Genomic DNA, 14,820 nt, shown 5'->3' with positions numbered 1-14,820 from the left:
CTGCTCAGATCAAATGTAGACTTGTGTGAACACTCTGGAATAGCTGCAGGTGTAAAAGGGACCTTTATATGAGGTGGGAGGGAGGGCTGCAGCTGCAATGGCAGTTTGAGAGGAAGTTCCCTAGTGGCAGCTGCTGAGAGGACTGGTTTCAGTTTCTAAATAATTCTCAGCAGGTCGTAGTTTAGGGGCATGAATGTGTCACCTTTGTGAAGGGCTCATTAAAGGTTGAATCGAGAGATCACCGCAGTCTCTTTAATACAGCTCGTATTAAGATTCCCCTGTTGCCATCGTGTTCAGTTTTGGAACAGTCAGTGGGAGCAGATGGTCATTACAGTAAAGGTCACTGGGCGCTGGCTGTGTGTGTCCAGAGTAGCTCAGCGGAGGAGATTGTGCGCTTTTAAGCGTGGCGCGGCGGAGATCGTTGGCGAACCACAACAACAACAGTGGAGCCGCTATACGGGGAGACGAAAAAACATCGAGGGAAGAGAGCGAATTTGGAACAGTCTGTGGTGGCTGACCCCGCTGGTGCCGGACAACAAGTGGTGCGACCCCAAGGGACAGACTCTTCTTTCGTTTCCCTCTCGCGACATAACAACGTAGCGGACACCATCGTCCCCACGGGATCCCCAGGGTTGCGTCCTCTCCCCCCTACTGTACTCCTGAGGAAGTTGCAGAGAGAGAGTGCGTCGGCTTGAACGCATCATTGAACTACACTCCGAATCTTGGGCTGGACAGTAATGTAGAGGATGAAGCTTATCTTACCTATTAAGATACGGATGGCTCTATGATGTCTGTTGAACCATATTAGTTTTGCATCTGAGATGCCAACACATTGCTAAAGCAGAAAATAATCATATTCTTCGACACTATATCTTTTGTCGAAATGTCTCGTATGCAAGGAAGCGGACTCATGGTAAACTGAAGGTCGATCGTCCAAGTGGAGTTTTGCGTATTGCAACGCGACAGTTACTACTTATTTCGTCCCATTGCTTGACTCTACTAGTGTCATACCTGCAAACTTGTCACCTTTCGGCGAAATTCGGCGTTTTGAAATCAAAATAGGTCATCTACGTGAATAGTGTAGATCCAAAGAGTTTTTGTTTTGGGGTGGAGGGGGCGGGGTCAACTGGCTGGCCGGTGTTTATGAGATTGGAGTGATGCTGGTGCAGGTGACTTTTTCTTTGCTCCGCCCCGATGCGCGCAGACACGCCGGCATCGGAGCTCTGCGGCGCGCAAGACGGAGAGTCGAGAAGTGTTAACGCGACACGTAGAGACAGAAATAACATGCTGTTGTGTAGAGACAATCAATAACAGACGGCTGTTTAGTTTAATAAAAGAACAAAGACGTCTTTAAGAAAAGGACCTTGAATTACTTCTGCTGTAATCTGGCGCAATAGAGAAAATTACAGGGTGGTGGGCGGAGATTTTTTTTTTTTAAACTCCAAATAGTCTGGGAGTCATATGCCGTCACCGGAAGAGCCATAGGTTCCCGACCGCTGAGGTAGAGGAAGTAACAGACTCATGGAACAGACTCATGGAACAGAATCATGGAACAGAGTCATGGAACAGAGTCATGGAACAGAATCATGGAACGGAGTCATGGAACAGACTCATAGAACAGACTCGAAGCTCAGCAGAGCACACGAGTCTAAAAAAAGGTTGGTTCATGACTGGCTTTAACCATATTATATATAATGACAATATAAAGTTGTTTTTACTATTATTAGGGCCTGATCACTGAATTATTCAGAGGACCTTTTTTCTTAAAATGTTTATTCTTATTCAGATTTGCAGTAAGAACAATCAAATGACCGTAGGCCTAGTTATAAAAGCTTTGAGCTGTCATCAAACAACGTGGATGTGGTGAGGCGACAAAAAAAAGTCATTTTCCACCACCCAGCCTGTCATCAGGTTTCTCGCTCCCAACTTTCTGCTCGGTCCAATTTCCCCAAATATGCACAAAGAAGAAGAAAAAAGGGAGAAAGACTTGGTTCTTAATTATCTCCACTCTATTGTTGAAGAATATGTTGCCTCTTGTTTTCATCCCAATCCCAGTGGAAATGAAACGGTGTTTGTGTGTCTGGTCTGAACAATGCATTCCGACATTGTCAGCCAAACTTTTGGAAAGTAACAAACCTTGTTTTGATGATTAGAAATTGTTTCTGTTTTAACAGGGTTTTAATTCAAAACTATCATGAGTGTGAACAAGTGGAAACACATGCATAGCGGAGTCAAATTGGCCACATTGTTATTCTGGGGTTGCAATTGAGTGTGAGAATAACACATTGCTCATACTCACATTGTGCTGATCATTAAAAAACATCCGTTTCTAGTCTAGTTATGTCATCTTATCTTGAAAAGTATCGAGCTAACGACATTACCCAGGTACGAGGAATAGGGCCCAGGTCCTGCAGAAACACTCACAGAGTACGAGGCAGTTTAATACTTGCTCTTCCTCCTCTACCTGTGTGTTCCTCTAATTGCTGGCACACTTCAAGCCCCGGCAGTGACAACAAAAAAATTGTAAACAAAAAAATCAAAGATAATTTGAGAAAAATTGTTTCACAGTGGTGCCGTTCAACTCCCGCCAGTGCCTCAAGAATCGGATTGTGTATTTGAATTTTATGGTTTTGTACTTTTGGTAGAGAAGAGAACTTGATGCAGTGTGAAAAGGAAACTTTATGTAGGTGCTGTGTCTTAGTGGGTTGAAGCGCGTGTTTGGTGAACACGAAGTCCTGCGTTCAAGCCCCGGCAGTGCCTCAAGAATCGGATCCTGTAACTGTGGGACTTTGGGTCACCTGGAAGACTCACACAGATTCTGCCGCGCTATCATAGTAAACACCTCTCCCCCCCCCCCCCTCCTCTTATGTATTCTATCAATTAATGTGCATCAAATGACGCAATGCTACACGGTCAGCACGTGTTGCACTTAAGCCTTTTTGGGCCCCCAAATACAATCTGTTGTTTGGTTGCCAAGAAGCTGATTTGGTTGTTTGATATGCATCAAGTGTCTTCGGGGATCTTTTCTCTCATCCCTACTGATTGTGACCTGAACACAAAATAGAATACAACTACAGTAAATAGAAAAGTATCAAGTTGTTTCTTTTGAACAAGTGAACCCAACAACAGATGTGAAAGCAGCATCAAAAACATATTATCCTCTAAAATGATTCAGGATAGAGTGAAACGAGTTCTCCATTTAAGTGGTTTTGTCTTTGGAGCTTGCGTCTGCCGCCCTCATCCTCTTTCTTTCTTTTAGTTATTTTTATTATCTTCTAAGACAAAATAGATTAAAACAGCTTAGAGAGGAAGTTATGTTGGTAGCTGCTGTGTGATGTAACAAAGTACCAGAGAGGTTTTGTGGAAAGTAATATCCTGTGGCGAGGAAAAAGCAAACATGGATTTAATCTTTAGTTCATGGCAGCATGATCATTACGATAATAATGCTTCATATATTATCTATTGACTGCTCATTTTTCTTACTAAAGGGAATAATAGATTGGAGCTATGCAATGTGTGAGTGCAGATAAGTGCATTCTGCGTGTTTCACCGTCAGACTGCGGTGAATTCAAAACGAAGTCAAAAAAGAGGATAAGTAAGGCCACATATAGGAATACCATAGTAAAGCACTATTTACATGTCTAGGGAATATACAGAGAAGGTACATTATATTTAGATGATTTTTTAAAAAGGAGGTCTTGAAAATGTTCTATTGAGTGTATAGTTAGACAGCCAAATAAATAGTAAACTATTTTAAAGGTTATATAACTTCAGTGTAGTAATAGGTCTGTTTCTGTACTGGGATTCTAAAAAGGCAATAGTCCATGAACATGAGATATCCAATTAATTATCTGTCAACACATGCCGTGAGTTGACAGATAATTACAATCTTTCCGCGATATTGTCGAGGCTGGTTCATGGCTCTTCACCAGTTACACTTTTTTTTTTTGGATTCTTCATGGTAACTTTTGTGTGTTCGCCCTCTGGCGTTTCGTAGAATAATGCAACGAACAGGTGCAGCATCTGCGGCGGCTCACGTGCCGAGCGTGAGTACAAACAAAGCTAAATACTCGATTCCAATACATTCGTCCACTAAAAATGTGTGATTGCGTAAACACCCAATCAGGGTCTCATGACACTATTAAAGTGTATGCAGCAGCCATGTCTTATTGCCGTGAGGGTTTTTGGGTACGGGACGGTCTTTTTGGGGACGCCCCGTGACGCATGCCTCCTCCCCGCAGTGTGAACTGCAATTGGTGCTTGAGGCCTTGGTGAAGGGTCCTCTTGAGCCTTTGCAACCGTCGCTTTGCTGCTTGAAAAACCTCAGCGAAGAGGGTGTGTGAACTCCTGGTGCTCCTCCGTTGCTTACTGCTTTGTGGTGGCCACAGCTGGGCTATCCTTAGGCCACATCCATCCTTTCTCTCCAAGAACTTCCGGAGTTCATTGAGATTGAGACTTGAACAGCTGGATGCTTGTTATCCTCCCCCTCATACGGGGAACAGCTGTTATGAGATGGTAATAGAACTCTGGTTACATTAGTATAACCTTCATTATGGTTTACTCGAATGCAGATTTCTTTGCTCTCTCAGTCTCATCCTCAGGGAGACAGGAAGTGGCCTGTCGAGGTTGCAGCACATGACAGAACACCTCCCCTCACTCATCATGGCCCCGTCATCAACAATCTGGAGCCAGCAATGTCCCTTCATCAAAGAGCTGCCAACACACAATCAAACCGTGATTTAATGACATTACATGACATCTGTTTATGTGTCTGTCGTGTAGCAGTACGGCAGATAAAGTTACCAAAGATAGATCCTTCTGTCACTTGGAAGGAGCCAAATTACCTTTGTTTTTACACATGTTTGAGTGTGTGTTATGTGTTGAGACCAAAAGTTTAAGAATTTAGAAAGGTGATAATAAGTATGATGATGAATCTATATCTTGAGTCCTAAAACGTCTTGAAGGAACTGTTTGCATGAACTGCAGGGCATTGATGGTGCTGAGTAGCAAACCTGAGGTTACAACCTGAGGTCTGAATAAACTCATTGAATACCTATTCTGACCACATAAGCCAGTGTGATCGAACCACATCTCTTCACGGGTTAAGGGCCATGACATCTAGTGTACTTCAAAAGACTCAAATAAAACACTGGAGACCAACGTATGAGACACGGTGAACTTTTGATAACCGAGCCAAACAGGTGCATAGCCTGCTTTCCCTTGTTTTGAAACAATAAAGCTGTAATTCAGTTAGTTTAGTTCAGTTCATCAATTTCAGTACATTTTCTAATATATCTTATATACTGTATATACATACATACATATAGTTGTCTATGTTGTGTAATATAAGTCATTATAATTCAACTAATTAGGTTTCATTCAGTAATTTAACTGTTAATGTTATGCAGCTGAGATTGTCCACCTTTAAATATGATAGAATTAGTGTGCACTGCGGTTATGGATTATAACCAACTCAAACCTTTTCCGTGTGCCAAGTGTGTCGGAGAACTATGGTGGCCGGCGTGAATACAAAGGGTTTGGTTTTGACCGTCCTTTATTAGTCCCGTAGTGGCCGCCATGATAAGAGCTGTGTGAATTCTCTAAATGCTAATAAAAGATCCTTCAATGCTTCCTCTCTTATCTCCTTCCTTTACCAAGGTGAAGAAGATAATGCCGTCCAACAATTCTATTTAAAGTGACGCACCATTCGGCGTCCATGAAAACAAACGCTATGCCTATCTTGCAAATATTTTACAATTATTTTCATCCATTCATAAACAAATGGTATTCATGTTCATGCATATAAATTGACATTGACAACCCTTTGTGCTTATTTGCTCGACATTTCATTTACATGGAAAAAAATAGTAAGTGTAAATATTTCAAACTGTCAGAAACAAATGGTCATTATGAATAACTATGATCAATTATTAAACTGTTAAAAAGCAATACATGGCTGGACGGTTGAATCTATATTATTGCATAAAAACAATATTGATATTGAACAGTTTCATTGATATTGAATCAATGAGTGAAGTGTCAGTTTCTACTGCATCGGTGTTATTGTTGAGTGTGACAGCAGCAGGATGGAGCCAGCTTTAGTTTTCTCTCTGAACCAGGCTGTGACAGAAGAATATATAACCTTATAAAGTTGCATATTTTAGGGTTGTTCTTTGATGAAGATCGATGTCAGTGTCATCCGCCATCGCTTCAGTTCAATTTAGTTGGTGAAAGAGTTAACTGTTGGATTCTCTAAGCTCTGCGCTTATCTTTTGGAGACACTTCTTACACCAATTCATGGGTTTAAGAGGGATCATTTTTAGTTATGAATTATCATCACATAGTCTGACATTAATTTATCAATAGTTATCAAATATGCAACAAGCAATAATGCCACAATAGAGAGTTATCCCCTTTTATATTGAATGACCAAATGATCAAACTAACTTAAAATGAAGATGATTTTGAGGGATGTTTGCAATAGTGCTGACTCAGACACCGAAACATGGCGCATACATTATATATTGGCCCATTAAGACATATTAAACATATATTAAAAATTTCACACGTGAATTGCTGCTCCCTGTATGATTGATGCTTCTCATACTGAGTATGGAGCCCCATCTCAGTAAGAGCAATGATGATTGGCTGCCATATAATGGGTTTTCATAGGCAAATGACTAATGTCTCGTGCAGTCAGGGAAAGTTTGAGCAAGGAGGTACTCGCGTATGCGCACATGCACGCTTTGTGTGTGTGTGTGTACGTATATGTGCTCAGGCATTAATGAAGACCATTTCCATGGCTAGTTTAATGGAAGCCTGCACATGCAGACATAGTCCCATGTATTGATGTTAAAAGGGTTTGGACATTTTAATAGATGGGAATGAAAATAAATGACGCAAAGCAGCATGTGTTCCATTATTTTAATATAATGGACCTGCTATGAGACATGCTTGGCCTCATGACTGACCACATATGAAGGCCGACAAGGATCACCTATGAAAGCTCAAAACTAATAAATTGGTCTCTACCTATTTGTCACTGCTCATATGCCCACATGAAATGTCTTTGTAAATGTAATTCTAGCATGCTTTTGGAGACATTGGGGTATCTGGTGTGAATTAATGGGTTCATTGGGAATTTTAGGGCTAAAACGATAGGAAGTAAAAAGTCTAATTTTAAACATAACATTTGTAACATAAGCACTTTGTAATTTAATTATTTGTGACGGGTTCTTTTCTTAATAAAATTAAGGGGATCTGATAATAATATGTCATCCATTTGTCTTTTATCCTAATGTTTCCCTTCTCTGTTATTTTTACTATTTTCTGAGCTTATGGTTTAACTTATGGAATGATGGTGGTCAGCATGGTCTTGCAGCATGAGTGAGATATTATGGATATGTTATACATACATCATGTTTATAATCTCAAAGCACTTAACAGTTCCATCTATACATAAAGTTGGAGTTTAGGATTGCACAAAAAGACAGCTCTCATGCATTCCTCACTCGAATGATTTTTTTTTTACACAAGAATCCATCGATAGTTATTTCTCTATCTTTGATAAACCTTTTCCTTTTTTATCTCACCATCTATATGATTAAATCTCTTACGTTTTGGTGCTAAAAATTGTATTACAAAGTGAGATAGATGAAGGCTTTGCAGGTCTCAAATGACAGACACAAACTAATTACCTAAAGTTTCATCTATATTTATTGTAAAAGTACAGAACCTAGGCCATAAAGTTACACACCTCAGAGCTCAACTGCACCGATATGAGAAGAAATACAGGTCCCAATGGAATTGCAGAACTGAGGCTGGAAGAAGTAGAGGCGTGTGTCGCAAGTTTCCCGATGATATAGGTTCAAGTGTTTTGAACAATTATATCTTAGCCGTGCCCTGAGGGTTATAGATCATCACCTTCCAAGAGCGGAGCTGCTGCCTCTCATCTCAGGTGACACTATTCTTAGTCCTCTGATTAAATCCGCCCTCCACGACCAAACAACTTTGCACCTGAAGCAGAATAAGTGGCAAATGGATCAAACGATCGAGCAAACTAAGTTATAAGTGCTGTTGCAATCTTGAATGTTTAGATCTACACTGATATCACACTGAACATGCAGTGTGTTGTTGAGGTTATTACATGTAGCTATTGTGGCAGTAAGTGCAGCCTACTCTGCCTCTAGCCAACAGTGTACATTTGTATTCGCAAGTGTGTGTGTATGTGTGTGTGTGTGTGTGTGTGTCCTTATTAATGACCCGATAAGTTTCAGTTTGTCATCCTTACCTTCTGCTGGTACTGACACATAACCCATCTGGTCAAGCATGGACAGGTGAATCATCTCGTTGGCCTCCAGACCCTGAACTTCTCCTCAAATTGTGTCTCACATCATGTCACACACCACAGTTCAGTGGGCTTGAGGTGTCCCAGTGCACTAATCTAGAGGTCAGCAGCTGTTTTCAGTGCAACACCATATTTCAGTCAAATGACTGGACAAAAGATGTCCAAAACATCCATGTAAAGAAAGATGGAAACATAGAAAGATATTGATGAAGTGGAAACACATGAAGAGTTTGTAGCTGTATATGTGCTCAGTTTGTCATGATTTATATTTATTGATTCCTGCATGGGTGTTTAACTTGGTTCTTCTGGTTGAAGGATGGTTGTTTTGTGATGGTTTACTTCTGATGTCTCACATTTTTATACATGCTATCTTAGTTTTGCATTTTAGCATGCTGACATTTGGTTATTACCTCGAAATGCAAGAATAGCTGAGATCATGTGGATTATTAGTTTGAAGGCACTGGACAAACTGAAATGTGTGACCTGATGATGTCGCCACATGTGGAGTCAAGGGGATCACTAAAGGTATAATACTCTACTCGCGGAGAGCATCCCATCAAACATTAGTGAACCAACATGGCTATTCATAGAGCCATACCACGAGCATGGCTCGAACATTTTCACACATTAGTTTTTTCTCCAACCTTGGATTAATGTAAAACTGGAGCGATACGTCCAACATACCAGCAGTATTTCCGCCTTTGAACCGTGCAGATTGAGCCATTGCTACATTCTGAGCTTCATGGTCACTGCACCAACAGACCCGAGCATAAGTGTTATAACGCCTGATGTTGACAACATGTGAATTGTTGTGCCACGTCTGCCCTCCATAAGCTTGTGGGTTGTGGGTTTGTATTATTGAAGCCTGCTAACTAATGACCGTGCTCTCTCCCGGACAGCAGACATCGCTCGGCACATTGCTGGTCTGCTACGTTGATTTTGTATCCTGCACTCAGAGCGAGTATAAATTGTGAAGTGCTTGAAATAGTTTTTTTGGGAAGGTCCATTGTGTTTGGGAGCATTGAAGGTTACCACCAAGCAACATTCTCTTTAGACCGTAAAACATCTGGTCTAAATTTCGACTAAAAAAAAAAGAATTTAAATCCAACATTATTCTGCTTCTCCACTAAATGAGGTGTCTCACAATTGAGTAGCTCAGCAACGTTCATTTACATCCTGCAAGTAGACCGGAGATACTCCGTAGTCGCTGAATATCTTCTACAGTGGTTCCCCACACAATGAGACCAAAGGCATCCGGGAGAACCGGCGACAACAGGAAGTGAGTTTAGGCATTTGTGTCAACTTGGAACCAATAAGAGCGAGAAGAAGGTCTTTCAGAGAAAGCTGTAACCGACTCCATTTGAGAAACACCTGTGTTTGGAGTGCTCGTTGATCCCCTTGACAAGCTCGCTCTGCAAGTCTCATACATATGAAAACATAAGGGAAATGGCTTGATTTCCCACTGGAGGTTATAGTTATACACAAATCAACTCCAATTAATTAATGTCAAGGCTGTTTGTGGTGGCAGGTAGCTCACTCTATATAAAACAAATTGTTTTACTTTGTTCATTATACTTTGGGCATATTGTTAATGTGCCTTGCCTTCAAGTGTGTAATCATGCATCACCAATAGCAGTTTAATAAGTGTGACGTCTCAGTCGGACAGTTTTGTACTCGGTCAGTTTCTGAAACATTTGTTTGATAAACATTTCAACATTGGAGAGATAAATGTGCCACAGATCTGTGGATCAATCGGGGACAATCAGAGGTTTATGATTTTGCTTCCATGATTATTCCTCAAACACTGTTTTCGCTCCAGCACTCAGTTCCTGTTAACCCCCTCATGTTTTGTTCTCACACCATAGAATCCCTTTTGAGCCCATTCTCTCGAACCTCCTCCCAGTTCCCTCTTTTACTCTTGCTCTCTCTCCCTCCTTCTGAAGTGTGACTTGCCTCCAGGCTGTATTCCTATATCCTTGTGTCCTTCTTGCTTCGATGTCTTTGTCAACCTTCTTTTTACGCTCTGGCTCCAAGCACTTACGGTCTCATTCAGTGCATACAAATAGGTATCCAAGCACATGAGACATGTTTATGTTGTTTGTATTTGTCATGTCATATTTGTACCGTGAAGGCTGATTCTGTGTCTGCAGTATACTCAAAGGAATACTATGCAAATTATTTGCAGGCATTTTGTATGTGTCATTTCTTGCGAAATAGCGTCATTATTGTACGTCAGAGACCTGTTTCAATCATCAAAATAATTCCTTTGTAATCAGTCGGTGATTGTACATTTGAGTGTCACCCACGATGTGGCCCTTCTTGCTACTTAGGAACATTCATAGTCAACTTAATTATTTGTTTCGCCTCTGCAGGCTTCCTCCTGTTCGAGGCCCCAATTAGCCCAGTTCAATAATTAGCTGCACCTCCCGCTGAGAAATGAACAGTATTCCAACTTCAAACACGAATCACGAAGGGAGCATCAGCAGGGGTGTGTGTGTGTGTGTGTGTGTGTGTGTGTGTGTGTGTGTGTGTGTGTGTGTGTGTGTGTGTGTGTGTGTGTGTGTGTGTGTGTGTGTGTGTGTGTGTGTGTGTGTGTGTGTGTGTGTGTGTGTGTAGGTGTGTGTGTGTGTGTGTGGCCACTATCTGCCCTTGCCCCTAGTGACAGGATGTAAGGCAAGGGGGAGAGGGGAGAAGCTCAGCCCTGTCATTGGGGAGCGCTTATCGCTCTGAGCCAGGAGACACACAAACACACAGAGGTGCATGCCTACACTCACAAAGTGTAAACCCACACACATGACAGGAAGCAAAGGAATACGAGAAATGATAAGCTGATTAGTTGCTGCAAGAAATTAATCAGAAACACTAACCAGAATGGATAAACATGTGTCATTTATCTCGAAATCTTCATCAAACAAAGTCGGACGTTCTCATCTTCCTCGAGTGACAGGAGTAATACAGGGACATGGCGACGGGAGAGGAGAGAAGTCACAACATCAATACAACCGTCCTGTAATTCATCAGCAGCTGTTTAGCGTGCTGCTACTTTGTCTTCATTAGAGGCCGCTGGTTTTGCTTCATAAAAGTCATTAGAAAAGTTGTTATCAAAGATCCCGCAGCACTCTATTCATGTGCCCTCGTCTCCTTCTCGGGTCCTCATTTAGAAGGAAATAGTCTCCCTCTGCTATTATGATATGATCAACTTGCTATTGAATGTTATTGAAGTTTCAGGAAATTACAGGCTGCGTTAGAAGCCCTGCACAGAAAAAGAGTTAGTTGATGAAATAATTTTGACTGAGATATGAAATGAGCCACGTTAGACAATGGACGTACGATAACACTGTTTTATCCAGAAAAGATTGATAGCTCTTTGGAATTAAATGAAAAAGGATTGAAATAAAATCATTGCTGAAAATAATGTAGTCTGCCGTGTCCAGCAGCTCGGTGCCTGATGGGCTGGTTGACAGCTGTGATTCTATCTATGTTTTCCACAGATAACTATTGGAATGCTGCTTCCTTCCCTACCCCGTCTTCCTACCTGCACTTCGCCACCTTCCAGGGTGAGACCAGCGCCGACATCTCCTTCTACTTCAAGACCAGCGCGCCTGCCGGCGTCTTTCTGGAAAATCTGGGCAACACCGACTTTATTCGCTTGGAGCTCAAATGTAAGCTGCACGTGTGTGTGTGTGTGTGTGTGTGTGTGTGTGTGTGTGTGTGTGTGTGTGTGTGTGTGTGTGTGTGTGTGTGTGTGTGTGTGTGTGTGTGTGTGTGCGTGCGTGTCTCTCTCTCTGTTTGCCCCTCGTATTCTCTCTCTTACTCAGACTCGTTATCTAGTGTGAGGATTAATCCACCAGTGTGATAGGGCCGTGTGCACCCTGCCGACGCACACACTCAGTCACATACAAACACACTGATGCCGACGCACACACCAGCAACAGTCAATTGCCTTCCTGATTATAGTGCACTACTTGGTGTGATTGCAAGAGAGAGCAATCATTTATTTAAGGTAATTGGTGTGTGCAATAATGATGTCCATTATAAACCTCTGTTTAACCAAATCAACCGTTTTCAGGGTTCACAAAACACGAGCTCACACATGGAAATACACATATCATTATTTTTATTTTTTTTATGTGATCATTTAACTCTCTTAAAAGTATAAATAGACCCACGCACACAGGGTCACAAGGGTGACAGTGAAATGGGAAACATTGTCGCATCACAACTCCTTCACATTTCCTAACAAAAAGACACACACACATACGGATAAAACATATACGTCAACCATTCAAAAAGTCTAATTCATTCATTTTCAGCAATAGTAACAAAATAATTTATATATATATATAAATTTATATATATATATATATATATATAAATATATATAGATAAAAAATAACCAATTGCAATCTGTTTTGCATTGACTGAGCTGATTTAAACACCTAAATGTATTGATTTGACATTCTGTAGCTACACTTGAAAAACTGAGATGAAAAGGAAACAATGCATTTAGACATGTATTTGACACATTAGTATAACGGGTGTTGCCTGCTCATTTTTCCAAACCTTATCTTTCAGAAGCTACTCCTGCCGAAGGTCAAAACTACAGTTTGTTGTACTGAGCTGTGACAGATTTACAGGATCTCACAGTGGATAGAGAAAAAGTGATGGATATGAACACACTGAGAGAACTCACTGTGTTCATGTCCATCACTTTAAAAAAAAAAAAAAGCATAAACATACATCATCTGTAATATTGCCTCTAATGTGAAAGGCGGCTCCGCCTGTCTGTTTTCCGTCTTTGGCCTCGGCTGAAACCGAGGGAGATTATCACCAAGCTGACATGGTATCCATGAGGAGTAACTGCCGAAAACATTGGGCCTCATTCACCAACATCACCTTGTGTTTTTTTCCAAAATGTGTTCTTGAGAAAGATCCGAAGAAAAGTCTACGTAATTTCCATGGTGTGTTGATAAACCACGTAATCGTTCCCCTCATTGTCTTCTCAAATTGAAGGCATGTGCCCGTCTTCATGAGCAGAGGTAAACACCCTGCCACCCCGACAAACAAGAGTCTCAAGAGGGTAGAGCACAGACCAAAGTGTATTATCATTTATTAGTTGGTAATCCATAAATCAATAATCAAGTAAGTGTGATGATACATTATGTCAATATGGGAAAATTGTGTGAATATATATTTCTGGGCATGGCAATTGATCATATATTATGTTGTAAACCACACATATTGGAAAAAACAAAATAGCCAAATCCATTGCAATATTATAGAGAACTAAAGATATCTTGAAATCAGAAATCATTATTCATACAGTATTGTATTCTCGTGGTTCCATACATTAACTATGTGGAAACAAAAAACTAATCTAATTGTCATGCTGCATAAGAGAGGGACACAACTTGTGTATTGATCAGATTATTACGAACCAAACTCTGTACTATTTATTAAATTGCATAACAATGTTGTGATCTAGATAATCTACAAAGCACAACATCATGTGCTTCCCGACTGCATTCAGAGGTTGTTTTAAAATAATTGTAAAAAAATGCTTAGGCTTTGTAAAATAATAAAATAACTATTTTTACATATTCATATAATGATTGTAATATTAATGCAAAGTTGTAAAACTGAAGCAACCACTTTAACCAATTATTTTGTATGAACCTGTCAGCACTCAAATGTGCGTATGTGTGCTCCTGAGTGTGCGTAGATTCTGTTCTTATCGAAGAACAAAAATCGAAAAAAATCTAAAGAGTCTTCGTTAAAACTATGTGTAACATTGTGTAAGATTTAGATTTAGAGGAATGAAGAACACAGACAACCACTCGTAGCAGTGCTTCCTCCTTCCTCACTCTTCAAAATATATATTGTGCAAGCTGTGCTTGTGTAAACATAGCAGCGCTGGATTTAAGGCTGCGGTCAGCTTGTTGATATACAGATATACAGTATTGGCTTTTTACTCACAAATATTTAAGCACAGTTGCCATCCGCCTGTGTATCGTTCACTTCACCACAGCTTTGTGCGTGTGTTTGTAAATGGTAAATGGACCTGTACTTGTACAGCGCTTTTCTAGTCTTCCGACCACTCAAAGCGCTGTAACACTATAACGTGACACCATTCACCCATTCACACACTGATGGGAGGAGCTAAGGCTCCACCTGCACATCAGCAGTAACTGACATTCATACACATTTGTACACCGTAGGCACCAAGTGTCTTTCCCAAGAACACGTCGACATGGGCTGGTGGAGCCGGGGATCGACCCACCAATCCTCTGATTGAAGGACGACCCTGCTGACCACTGAGCCACAGTCACCTCTCCACAACTACACACAGTACACACACCCACGTGTGTGTACTGTGTGTGTGTGTGTGTACTTGGAGGAGCTCAGAGAGAACAGAACAAATGGGCTATGCAACAAAACATTGAAATTCATTCAAATCAAAAAGGAGACAGTAC

General features: G+C 40.9%; 1 protein-coding gene across 1 annotated transcript in view; it reads left to right on the top strand.

Moving 5' to 3' along the window:
• The window catches only part of cntnap2a (contactin associated protein 2a), a 217,510-nt gene that overhangs the window by 164,404 nt on the left and 38,286 nt on the right, over nt 1-14,820 (top strand). The window contains exon 17 of the mRNA XM_056434085.1: nt 11,839-12,009. Coding sequence (XP_056290060.1) covers nt 11,839-12,009 — 171 coding nt within the window. The remainder of the gene's footprint in view (nt 1-11,838; nt 12,010-14,820) is intronic.

This window comes from Pseudoliparis swirei, chromosome 16 (genome assembly GCF_029220125.1).
Source record: "Pseudoliparis swirei isolate HS2019 ecotype Mariana Trench chromosome 16, NWPU_hadal_v1, whole genome shotgun sequence".
Taxonomy (NCBI): domain Eukaryota; kingdom Metazoa; phylum Chordata; class Actinopteri; order Perciformes; family Liparidae; genus Pseudoliparis; species Pseudoliparis swirei.
The sequence above is the reverse complement of the archived record's forward strand: the minus strand, read 5'-3'. Positions and strand labels throughout refer to the sequence as shown.